The sequence below is a fragment of the Heterocephalus glaber genome, unplaced genomic scaffold (genome assembly GCF_053883595.1).
Source record: "Heterocephalus glaber isolate CG9 unplaced genomic scaffold, H.glaber_assembly_v1.0 deba00000937, whole genome shotgun sequence".
In the NCBI taxonomy this organism is placed as follows: Eukaryota; Metazoa; Chordata; class Mammalia; order Rodentia; family Bathyergidae; genus Heterocephalus; species Heterocephalus glaber.
The window spans coordinates 2,822,367-2,833,493 of NW_028258173.1; the positions used below are offsets into that span (position 1 = coordinate 2,822,367).

Sequence of the window (11,127 nt, forward strand, 5' to 3'; positions counted from 1 at the left end):
CCGAGGGCTCTGGACTCTGGGAATCCTGGGCTCGGGGCCAGTCCCTCGCGGGCCCCTTGGAGGGGATGGATGTCGGTTAGGGTAGTAGGGCGGCCCCACGGGAGCCTTTTCAGAAGGGCTGGGAGGGTACGTTGGGGGCCTCGCGGTCAGGGGCGTCCAAGGACCGCTCCAGGGCTTGTGTCCCGCCTCTGCCCTGCTGTCCATTAGCGCTCGGCGGCCCCAGAGCTCCTCCTCACGCCCACTGGAAGATGAGGGGTGGTCTAGGGCAGGTGCCGAGCCCAGGACCGGGGTCCAGGAGGCGCCTCTCTCCCTATGTACCCACTGCCCACGAGGGCAAATACACAACCTCTCGCCAGAGGAACGAGTTGCCGCGTCTGCCCGGTGTTCTGTGTGCCGGCCACTTCCCCAGCCGTGCCCTGGAAGGTGCAGGGGGGTAGCTCTAGAGCTTCTGAGTTCGCTCTGGGCGACTCTGCCGAAGTCTTGGGGAGCCTGGAGGCTCCTGGCACCGCCGCCCCAGCAGCTAAGGAGAGGATCTGCCGTGCTGGGGGCGGGAGTCCTGCTTCCTCCCCAGCCCAGCCCGGCTCCAGCGCAAAGTCCCGTCGGGGCACCGGTCCCTCCCGCCGAAAGGTCCTCGAGGGCCCAAGCTTGGGTCCGGAGGGCCCTGGGCCCAGAGAGCCGAACCGTCGCCTGCGAAGTCCGACGCCCCTGGCGGCGGGAAGGCTGCAGAGGCCGCTCTCCTTCCCCTGGCACACCCGACCTGGACGCCGCGGAAACACCCTTCGCAAACAAGATTTTCCGGGGGATTTTCGAGTAAGGGGGCGGGCAGAGTGCCGGAAAGCTCAACCTCTTCCCGGACAAGGGGACTGGCCAGACTGGGTCGCTGCAGACCTCGCGACTGACCGGCAGTGTGGACGGCCTGAATGGCTCAGGGTGGACGCGTGACTGTGGCTTCCCGCGCCGAAGTTTTTCTCTTTGGGCAAGTGTCCAAAAAAGCCAGACACGAGAAGAGGAAAACCTTTTCCTGAGCCCCTCTCTACAAGCCCCGAAGGTCCGGAGGGCTGCAGCCAGCCCTTGGCCTGCCTTGCCACCCCCTCTCTTTCCTGGAGGTCTAGGTTTGGCCCTCGAGCTCAAAGGAGATCAGCTGCTAACACCGAGCCCCTTTCTGCTGCCGCCAAAAGATGATCCCCACCAACACTCCTCTGAGGGGAGCCACGCAGGTCTCTGGCAGCCTCTGGACAGTGGAAGCAGAGGCAGCCACGGGAGCTGCAAGCGGGAGGTGACACGGTGGAGGCACCGTGTGTGTCCCACATCAAACTGTCTGCAGGCTGCTCTTGGGTTCCCGGGAGAACCCGAGACCCGGCGGCTTTGGGACTCTGCCCCTCGCCCCTCCCCGCTCTCCCCGAGGCCCGGAGACCCAGATGGCTCTCTGCCCGCCCTCCTCGCTGGCTCCACTCTCGCTCGCCGTTGAGCTTTTTCTTTCTCCGTGGACGCTGAGCCAAGCGATTGCGCAAGCTTCCTGCTCCCTGTCTTTCAAGGGCCCTGGGCTGGGCTGGACGCATCCCTGGCCAGGCGTGCCCCTGGTCCTCTCATTCGGGCCATCTAGTCCCCTGCCAGGTACCCCCCCCACCTCGACCCCACGGAGCTCGCGGGCAGTCGCCGGCGCCCTCGGGAGGCCGCGTGGGGCGCAGCAGCTCCCCCACCCGGACGCTGGAGCTGCACGCCAGAACGAGCCGTCTCGCCGGCCGCAGGAGGTGCTAAACTTCACACTAGAAGGCTCCTACGACCGACCGCGTCTGCCCGCAGGGCCGTGGCCTGGCTGCCTGTCGGGGACCAGGGGACTCGCATTCATGAGGAGTGCGGGGCTCTCCAGGCCATTCCATCCGCCTTCCCTGCGCGCCGCCCGGGGGCTCATCCACCACTCAGCCTCAGCTTCTCTCCGGCCTTCCCGCCCCCTCTTTCGAGGTTCCTCCCAGGATCCCACGAAGTCCCATGGGGCCCCCAGGCAGACCCAAACGTTCCCCATAGCCCTCGCTCTGTCCTCCCCGCCTCGCGTCCTGCGTGGCCGTGGGCCTCCAGGAAACTGGACATCCCAAGCGGGCCAAGCGCTCAGGAGCCGCTCGGGACCCTCAGTGAGTTTGGACCGGAGCCTTTGCCTGCAGGTTCTAGATCGCTTTGGCCCGGGGCGGCCGTTCCTCCATCCCCTTCTTCGTCCCTTCTGCCTCCTTCACACCTTGTCCTTGGTCTCCTCCCCACCCCCTTTCTCGCCCTTCCTTGCCGGCCTAAAAGCCCAGAGCCTTGCGGGGCGGGGCGACAGGGCCCAGAGGGCGGGGGCGCCAGTTGCCCCCGCCCCGATTCCGCCCCCTGCCGTCGGCTCCCCGAGCCTCCGGAGCCGCCCGCCACGCAATTCGGAGCAACTGTGAACGGCTGCGAAAGCCTCTGTGGCCCCCAGCAGGGGTCCCCGGGCCGTGCTCACTGGGAACGGCCGGCGGTCGGTGGGGGGGCCTGGGCGTCGAGCTGGCCCGGCCGACACACCTCCCCTCCCGGGCCCCGCTCCCTCCCCAGCTCCCTCTCCAGGCCCGCCGATCCCTCCCCCGCACCTCCCTGGCCCCCGCCTCTGCCCGGCCCCCTCCCGCGCCCGGCCTCCTCCCCCGCCGCCTGGGCCCGGGGCCTCCGGTAGGCCCGGCTGCGCCAATCCGCGCCGCGGCCCGCCCCCTGACGCCGAGCTGGCCCTGCGAGGCCCCGCCCGCTGACGTCCGGGATTTGCATGAGTTCTTGTGCAGCCGGGGCCCGGGCTCAGTTGTCTGAGCGAGAGCGAGCCGGGAGCCAGGCGGGCGCGGGCAGCGGCGGCCGGAGGGGCGGTGCGGGGCGGTGCGGGGAGGGCGGCGGGGCGCCTCGGCCGGGTCGCAGCTGGGCGCCGGCGGGAGCCAGCGGCGTGTGCAGCAGTGCCGGCCCCCGCGCCCTGGCGCGTCCGGGCTCGGCCATGGAGCTACCAGCTGTTGGCGAGCACGTCTTCGCGGTGGAGAGCATCGAGAAGAAGCGAATCCGCAAGGTAGGGTGGCGCAAGGGCGACGGCCAGGGAGCGGCGGCCGGAGCAGCCCGCGAGAGGCGCGGAGGGGGTGGGGAGGCTGCGGGCCGAGCCGGGGATCCCGCGGAAGCTGATGGAGTGCTGTCTCTTCCCCCAGGGCAGAGTGGAGTATCTGGTGAAATGGAGAGGCTGGTCCCCCAAGTAAGTGGCGGCGCGGGCGGCGGCAGGGTGCCGCGGCGCGGGGCGCCCGCTGGCCGGACCCGCCGCGCTGGTGGGGTGGTGGGGGAGCGGACGGGAGGCGGGGTGGAGGTGGGGTGGAGGAGGAGGGGGTGGGGAAGTCGGTGGCAGGCACTGGGAAGCTGAGCCGCCGAGCCCGAGCCCTGCGCCCTGTGCAGTGCTCCGCTCTCCGGGAAATGCCATCACTAATTTATGCACTAAAAGGAGCCGGAGGAGCTGTAGAGACGCGGGGCCGAGCCGGGGAGGCCGGCGGAGGGAGGGAGGGCGCAGGCACTGACTGATGTGCAGCAGAAAATGGCTCCTTTCCCCTTTCCCTCCACCGAACGGCTCCATATTGCAAAACCAAAAAAAAAAAAAAAATTAAAAAGCGACGAAAATGCAATTGTGTGCCTTCTCCCTCCTAGTGGTGCAGAGAGGGGACGAAGAAAGGCAGAAAATGTTGGGAACTGTCACTGCGGCGCTTTTGGTGGGGAATTTTTTTCTTTAATTTGAAATGCGAAGGCACCGGATGGAGACACGCGCAGGCATACGCACACACACACACACACACTCACACACACAGAGAGAGGCATATTTTTGTGTTGCCGAGTATTTGGGGGTTGCCTGCCCGTGACAGCGGGCTCCTGGGCGGCGAGGGGGTGTGGGGGGGCCGCTGGGCTGTCGGTTATCGGATTAGGGGTCAAATGCAGAACGGCTGAAACCTCCAGGAGACCCGAGGCTGGGGAGAGGAGGAGGGGTACTGCGACTTTGCATTTTGGCTGCTTTGCACGCAGGGTTCCCGGTGAGCAAAGTGGCTTTGGTACATGTCGAAGTAACATGCTTAAAATTCTTGACAACTGCAAAATAAACTGCTAGTTTCATTTTCCTTACCCCTCCCCTTTCTTCCTGCCCTTGTGTGTTTATTTTGACTTGGGGGAGGCAGTGTATCAGGGACTGTGTCAGGCCTGCAGAAATATACCCTCCACATCCACAGCTAAATGGCTTTCGATTCATGAAAACAGAGTAGGGCCTTATGTCATTCCCCACCTGGAGGCCGCAGAGCTGGCTCGGGTTTTTTACCCATGTCCCCCTCCCTTTTCCTTTGCAAGATATAACACGTGGGAACCAGAGGAGAACATCCTGGATCCCAGGCTGCTGATCGCCTTCCAGAACAGGTGAGCGTCCGCCTGCAGCACCGCCCGCTCCTTGACCGTATATGGGAATGGAAAGTGGGGAACACAGCAACAGGAAAGGGGGAAAGGGTGAACAGGACTGGTGGGAGCCCCACACACACAGTGGGGCCTCCTCAGGCAAGGCTGCAGCCTCTAACCAGTGTCCTTGGCAGTTACTGTAGCTTGGGAGTGGGGGCAGGGCTTGTGTTTTGGGGAGAATGTGGGAAGAGTGTCAGGGGAGACCTGCAGCTGCCCTGGAGAACTCGAGGCTTTGGCTGTTCCCCTTGAGTGTCCCCCAGAGCCTAGGTATTGCTTTCCTGCAGCCCCTGGCCACTTGGCACCAGCACCTTGCAGGGCAGCTCCAAAGGAGCTGGCATTGTGAAACCACCCGGACGTCATGGAACTGAGTTAACCTGTTGATGGCTGGAGAAGAGTTGGCAAGGCCTTAAGCCCCCACCTCACGCCCTCTAGGGACCTGGGGATGGCAGGGCATAGATGCTGTCTAAAGTCCTGTGCCCTTTATGACCCCACTAAGCTCTGTGGTGGGTCTGGGCCCCTTCAGGGTAAAGGTGTGGATGGGTGCTGCCCGGTGGTGGAAGGGTGGCTTCTTGGGTGGGGACTCATCCTCTTGGGCACATGCTTGTCACCCAGCAGCTGGATTCAACGCTGGTGGCTGTGGTTCTGTTTGGGAGAGAAGAAAGGGGGCAGGGCACGGAGGGGAGGAGCAGCAGCAGCAGCAGCAGCAGCAGCTGCCCTCCGAGCTGGGCATCCCACGGCCTTCCATTCCTCCTCCCCTTTTATTTTGCATTATTTCCTGTGGCGCATTGGGCGCTAAAACTAAACTAGACCCTCGAAGGTAGCGACTGGCAGGGAAGTTGCTCTCCTGCAGCACAGGGGGGCGCCGGTCTGGGATCCTGCCCCGACTCCACCTGGGAGTTCAACACCCTGTAACCATGTCAGCGGCTGATGCCATGTTGCATAATGGGTCCCTGAAGAATTAAAACGCAGGCTGTTGCAATGCCACGCAACTTTGGAGTCAGTCCCCTGCCTGGGCCCCAGGGCATGGCGGGACTCTCCCGGATTAGTGCAGGGGCAGTGGATGGGGAGGTGTGCCTAGGGTTGCTAGAGAGCGGGTCTCTGGCCCGGGAATGGGTTGCAGCTTTGGCACTCCGGACGGGTACTTCCGTCTGCTGCAGAGAACTGGGCAGTGCCTGAGACAGTCGGCCCTCACGTGGGTCACCCTTTGGCTAACCCCAAGGTGGAGACCTGGCGGCTGTAGTGACCTGGTGCCCCCACCCATTGGCTTTATTAATAGTTAGGAAATAAAGACGACGGGGATCCTGCTCCAAGGAGCTGGCAGTGCTTCTCCGAGCCGCCCGGCCCCGCCCACTGGCTCAGCCTGGGCGGTGCCGTGCAGGGGCGGGTTCACCAGGTGGCTGAGAACCTGGCCAGACTCCGGCCTCCGGGCCGGCCCCCACCCCCGGCCCCTAATTGGCTCATTTGCCGCTGTGTAAATAAGGGCGCAGCCCCTCCCCCTGTTTAATGCCTGGCCTTTAAGAAAACCAGTCCTCTCTCCTGCCTGCCTCTCTCGTCATCTGAATCTTAATGAGGTCGTTAGCATCCCTTGCTTCTGATGGGGAGGGACGCGGTCTGCGCTCACCCGGTTTGGGCTGCCCCTACTCCCTGGACCCCGTGCCCACTCTACTCAGAGGCACCGGCCCGAGGGGGCGCGGTGAGGCCGCCCTTCTCCTCGGTCCCGACGCAGCTCGGAGCTGTAGGCCTCCCGGGCATGGAGCCTAGGCTGGTGTGGTGATTTAGATGAATCAAAGGTGGGGAGCCCTTTGCAGAGGGTCCTTGGTAGATGAGGTCTGGTGCCAGCTTAAAGGGGGTGGGGGTGCAGCTCTGGACATCACAGGGACCCCAAGCTGCCTCTGCCTCTATCCCTCCACATTCTGCTGGCCACTGCCTTAACCCGGAGACAGGGCATCACTGAAGATTGGGGAGGTGACCCCCAGGCTAACCATGCTGCCCTCTGTTTGCTCCCCAGGGAACGGCAGGAGCAGCTGATGGGATACCGGAAGAGAGGCCCGAAGCCCAAGCCACTGGTGGTGCAGGTGAGCACTCATGCTGCCCCCGGGGACCCCCTCGAGCCCTTCCCAATTCCCCTGCCCCCTCCAACCCTGTCCCCCTGAAGCAGCTGCGGACTCCTAGGGTCAGGGCATTGCCCCCCGGAGCGTAGTGGGGCCCACCCTCTCCCTCGTTCCACTCCCCCCTCTCAGGTGCCTACCTTTGCCCGTCGCTCCAACGTCCTGACTGGGCTGCAAGACTCCTCAGCGGATAACCGCTCCAAGCTGGAGCTGGGCACGCAGGGCAAGGGCCAGGGCCACCAGTACGAGCTCAACAGCAAGAAGCACCACCAGTACCAGCCGCATGGCAAGGAGAGAGCAGGCAAGCCCCCGCCGCCAGGCAAGGGCGGCAAGTATTACTACCAGCTGAACAGCAAGAAGCACCACCCCTACCAGCCAGACCCCAAGATGTACGACCTGCAGTACCAGGGCGGCCACAAGGAGGCGCCCAGCCCCACCTGCCCGGACCTGGGGGCCAAGAGCCACCCACCGGACAAGTGGGCCCATGGCACAGGGGCCAAGGGCTACCTGGGGGCCGTGAAGCCTCTGGCCGGAGCGGCAGGGGCTCCGGGCAAGGGCTCCGAGAAGGGCCCCCCCAACGGAATGACACCGGCCCCCAAAGACGCGGTGACAGGCAATGGCATTGGGGGCAAGATGAAGATTGTCAAGAACAAGAACAAGAACGGACGCATCGTCATCGTGATGAGCAAGTACATGGAGAACGGCATGCAGGCGGTGAAGATCAAGTCGGGCGAGGCAGCCGACGGAGAGGCGCGCTCCCCCAGCCACAAGAAGCGCGCCCCCGAGGAGCGCCACGCCCCAGCTGACAGGACTTTTAAAAAGGCAGCTGGCGGCTCAGAGGAGAAGACCGAGGTGCCCTGCAAGAGGAGAGAGGAAGAGGCGCCAGGCCCGGGGGACCCGCAGCCCCCGGAGGCCAGCTCCCGCAAGCTCTCGCCGAGCAAGGAGACCTTCGCAGAGCAGCCTCTGCAGCTCACCACCAAGCCGGACCTGCTGGCCTGGGACTCGGCCCGGGGCACGCACCCACCCACCCACCACCACCACCACCACCACCACCACCACCACCACCACGCCGTGGGCCTCAACCTCTCCCACGCGCGCAAGCGCTGCCTCTCGGAGACCCACGGGGAGCGGGACCCCTGCAAGAAGCGGCTGACGGCGCGCAGCATCAGCACGCCCACCTGCCTGGGGGGCAGCCCTGCTGCGGAGCGCCCCGTGGCCGACCTGCCGCCCGCTGCTGCCGCGTTGCCACAGCCTGAGGTCATCCTGCTGGACTCCGACCTGGATGAGCCCATAGACTTGCGCTGCGTCAAGACACGCGTCGGCGAGGCCGGGGAGCCGCCCAGCTCCCTCCAGGTGAAGCCGGAGGCGCCCGCGGCAGCAGTGCTGACGCCCATGACAGCCGCGGAGAAGCCTCCCGCCGAGGCCCAGGACGAGCCCACAGAACCGCTGAGCGAGTTCAAGCCCTTCTTTGGAAATATAATTATCACCGACGTCACCGCGAACTGCCTCACTGTCACGTTCAAGGAGTATGTGACGGTGTAGCCGTGACGGTGCAGCGGGGCGTCGGAAGGGGACACGCCAGGGGAGGGCAGCCCCGGAAGCCCGAGGGCCTCCCTCTCCCCCCAGGAGCGGCGGCGGCCGGGCGAGCGGTGGCAGCCCAGCGTGGTGGCCCAGTCCCTCCCAGTGGCCGTGGGATCCCCGGCGGAGGGGCCAGCCAGGGCCTGTCTCCTTCCACTCGGTGCCTGCGGTCCGCCCCCACTGCCCCTTCCCACGCAAGAAGAGAGTGCGACCTCCCCGCGGACCTCCAGAACTGGCCGGCAGCCGCGCGGCGGTCTCAGAGTTATAGTATTATATTTTAACCGTGCTAACTTGTCAAGTGCTGACTCTACTCCCGTTTGTACGTGGTGTTATTATTGAAATGTATTGTTTGAGCTCAAAAGGCCCGACCGTCCCCATTCGGGCTGATATATATATATTTATTTGTAGGTATTTATATATTGAAATATAAAAACCTAGATTTATGGAGTTTCCTCTAGATCATGTTATATTCTATATCAGACAAACTATTTTCTGTTGACCTTTCTTCCCCTTCATTCAGTATTTCGGTTGATTTCATTTCCTTCCCTCCAGGAACTGCAATACCAGTAACCTTGGTATATATTTTTTGATACTGTACACATGGATGTGTTGTTTCTATGTGCAAAAAAAAAAAAGTTTGTTAAAAGGCTAAACGAGCTCTCTAGAACTTGCTGCTACTAGAAATGTCTAAACTATAAGCTTCCAATTATTACCTGCTTGAATGTAAATATTAAATGGAGATGTTGAAGGTGCACTTTTGCTGTTCAGAGAATAGCGCAGAGGGAACGTCGGAGGTTGGGGGCGGTGACCTGGCCCCGACCCTCTCCAGCCCCACTTCCTCTTGGTCTCGGGAGGAATCCCACCTCGTCCTTCGCGAGACCTTTGCGGGAGGGAGCCGACTGGAGCCGCGCCCGAGGGTGACCCCACTGGGGGAGTGAGAGGCGCTCGACTGGAAAGGGGAATTCCTGCGGGGGGCGGGGAGGCGGTACCGGAGCCACCGGGTGCCCTGGGCTTTCTGGCCGGTGGTGCCCACGGCGCTGGCACCCCTGAGGCACAGAGGCGGACAGGGCTGCCCCCCTCCCCGAGGCGAGCGCTCTGGGCCACTGCCGACCTTTGTCCCCAGCCCCACCCGGGGGTGCCACACTGGGGAGCAGACCTTGGCGGGGCTGCGATGTCGCCCCTTGGTACTTCCCGCCGGTAGGGGAGGTTCGTTTAGAGGGAGAGGGACCCCCACCCTCTCAGGCGTCCCCCCCCCCCCCCGGGCTTGGGCCGCTCCGCCCTGCCCTGCCTGCCGACGGTGCGGCTGAGGCTTTTCTCTGCCAGGCTCTCCCCGGAAACGCCCGGCCCGAGGCTCCGCTGCAGGCAGCCACCGAGCTACTGCCGGGAAGGGGGGCTTCCTGAGGGACGGGCAGGGGTGGAGGCCGAGAGCAAGGCCCAGGCGCTTAGTGTCCAGGGTGAGGAAGGAGTTAAGGGCCCCGATGGGACGAGGGGTGCGGCTCCCAGGGCCAGGAAGCCACGACCCGGGAATGCGGCGGCCAGGCCAGGACCCGCTTTCTGCAGACGCAGCGATCTTCCTCCTGGCCTAGGTCACCCAGCAGGCCTGGGGACCTGGTGGGGCCGCGGCTGCACTCGGTCTCCAAAGCGCCGGTCTGCCGGCCTAGGGCTGAGGGGCCCTCGCGAGTGGGGCGCCGGGGCGGAAGTGGCCACCTTGGTTCAGAAAGGGTGGGGATGGCAAGAGCGGCAGAGTGAGGAAGGCAGCAGCAGACACGGAGAGGAGGGCCGCGGGCGGGAGGCTGGTGCGCGCCCGCCGCTGGCCAGTGTTGGCTGGAGGCCGCTGGCGGCTGGGGGTGGGGGAGGGGAGGCCGGCGGAGCGGGAAGGAAGGGAAGAAGCACTTTTCAAAGAGCCTTTAGGAGTTTCTAGCTCTGGCTTTGGTGAATTGTTCCTGCCACCACTCCCACCACCCTGGTTTCCCTTTAGAGCGAGTTGAGCACGCCCCTAACCCTTCTGTGTAAAGAGTGCACTTTGCCACCCTGCCAGTGGAGGAGGCCATCGGCCATTGGCAGGCCGCCGGCTTGGCACTAGGATTGGCCCTAGGATTCAGTGGCTGGCACACAAAGGCCCATGCCAGGCAGGGACCTCCATTCCCTGTTTTCATAGAGTACCAAAAATTCCAGAAGGCACAGGGGAGCCCCTGGTCAGGTCCGCACAGCGGTGACAGGTGTGAGCTTGGTGCCTGTGCATGGAGAGTGAGCCCGAGGGTGGGACCCTCTGAGGGCAGTGAAGGAAGGGGTCTACCTACACTCCTGGAAAGGCACGGCCTGCAGGTGGCCTGAGACCTGAGGACTGGGCCTGGACACAGGGCCTTTGGGGGGTGGTCCTGGGCAGAGCCCAAAGTCTGAAGGAAGACAATGGGGCAGAGGTCCTGGCTCCAGGAGCTGTTGGAATGGGGGTACCAGAGCCTGGTGTCCAAGACTTGCTGCGTCCCAAGAGGGTCATGTAGACATGTCAGGCACCCCCTGGACGTCTTAGCCTATTCGGTCCCCCTGGGAACTGAGCGGTCCCGTGGGCCAAGTCTGAGGTCCCATTGGGCCAATAGCTTGTCCAGGGCACATGGCCACTACCTGGTTCTGTGCCAATTCTGGAACCAAGCTGGCTGGTACAGAGAGCCACCCCAGGACTCATCCCCAGGGACTGTGGGCACAGGCCTTGGAAAACATGGTCCAGCACAAAATGGAGGGGCAGGGTCCTTAGCATGGGTCTGGAGTTTCTCCAGCAAGGGCCTTTGAGGTAGAGTCCAAAAGCCCCAGCTCTCCTGGGTTCCCACAGCTTCTCCCCAGTACCTCACAAGCAAAGGATCATAAACCCTCTTTGAGCCCAGGTTCAGGGAAGAGAAGCAAAGTGGGAGTCTTGACCCTGCATACTACAACAGCAATTTCGTCTTCTCCAAAGATCCCCTCTTTGGAGGTTACATCTCCAGCACAGAACCTG

The 11,127-nt window shown here is 63.7% G+C and overlaps 1 protein-coding gene across 1 annotated transcript; it reads left to right on the plus strand.

The window, feature by feature from the left end:
- Positions 1–2,800: 2,800 nt before the first annotated feature.
- Positions 2,801–8,892, plus strand: Cbx4 (chromobox 4). Its single transcript, XM_004860867.4, has 5 exons — positions 2,801–3,049; positions 3,183–3,226; positions 4,351–4,416; positions 6,461–6,527; positions 6,693–8,892. The coding sequence occupies exons 1-5, from the start codon at positions 2,981–2,983 to the stop codon at positions 8,100–8,102; spliced, it is 1,656 nt and encodes a 551-aa protein (XP_004860924.2). The 5' UTR covers positions 2,801–2,980; the 3' UTR covers positions 8,103–8,892.
- Positions 8,893–11,127: the final 2,235 nt, after the last annotated feature.

What these genes read in the sequence shown, in the direction of transcription:
- Cbx4 (XM_004860867.4), top strand. Translation starts at nt 2,981, where the DNA reads ATGGAGCTACCAGCTGTTGGCGAGCACGTCTTCGCGGTGGAGAGCATC. An exon ending in AGAAGAAGCGAATCCGCAAG is followed by an intron (nt 3,050 to 3,182) that starts GTAGGGTGGCGC and finishes CTCTTCCCCCAG; the next exon opens with GGCAGAGTGGAGTATCTGGT. An exon ending in TGGAGAGGCTGGTCCCCCAA is followed by an intron (nt 3,227 to 4,350) that starts GTAAGTGGCGGC and finishes TTCCTTTGCAAG; the next exon opens with ATATAACACGTGGGAACCAG.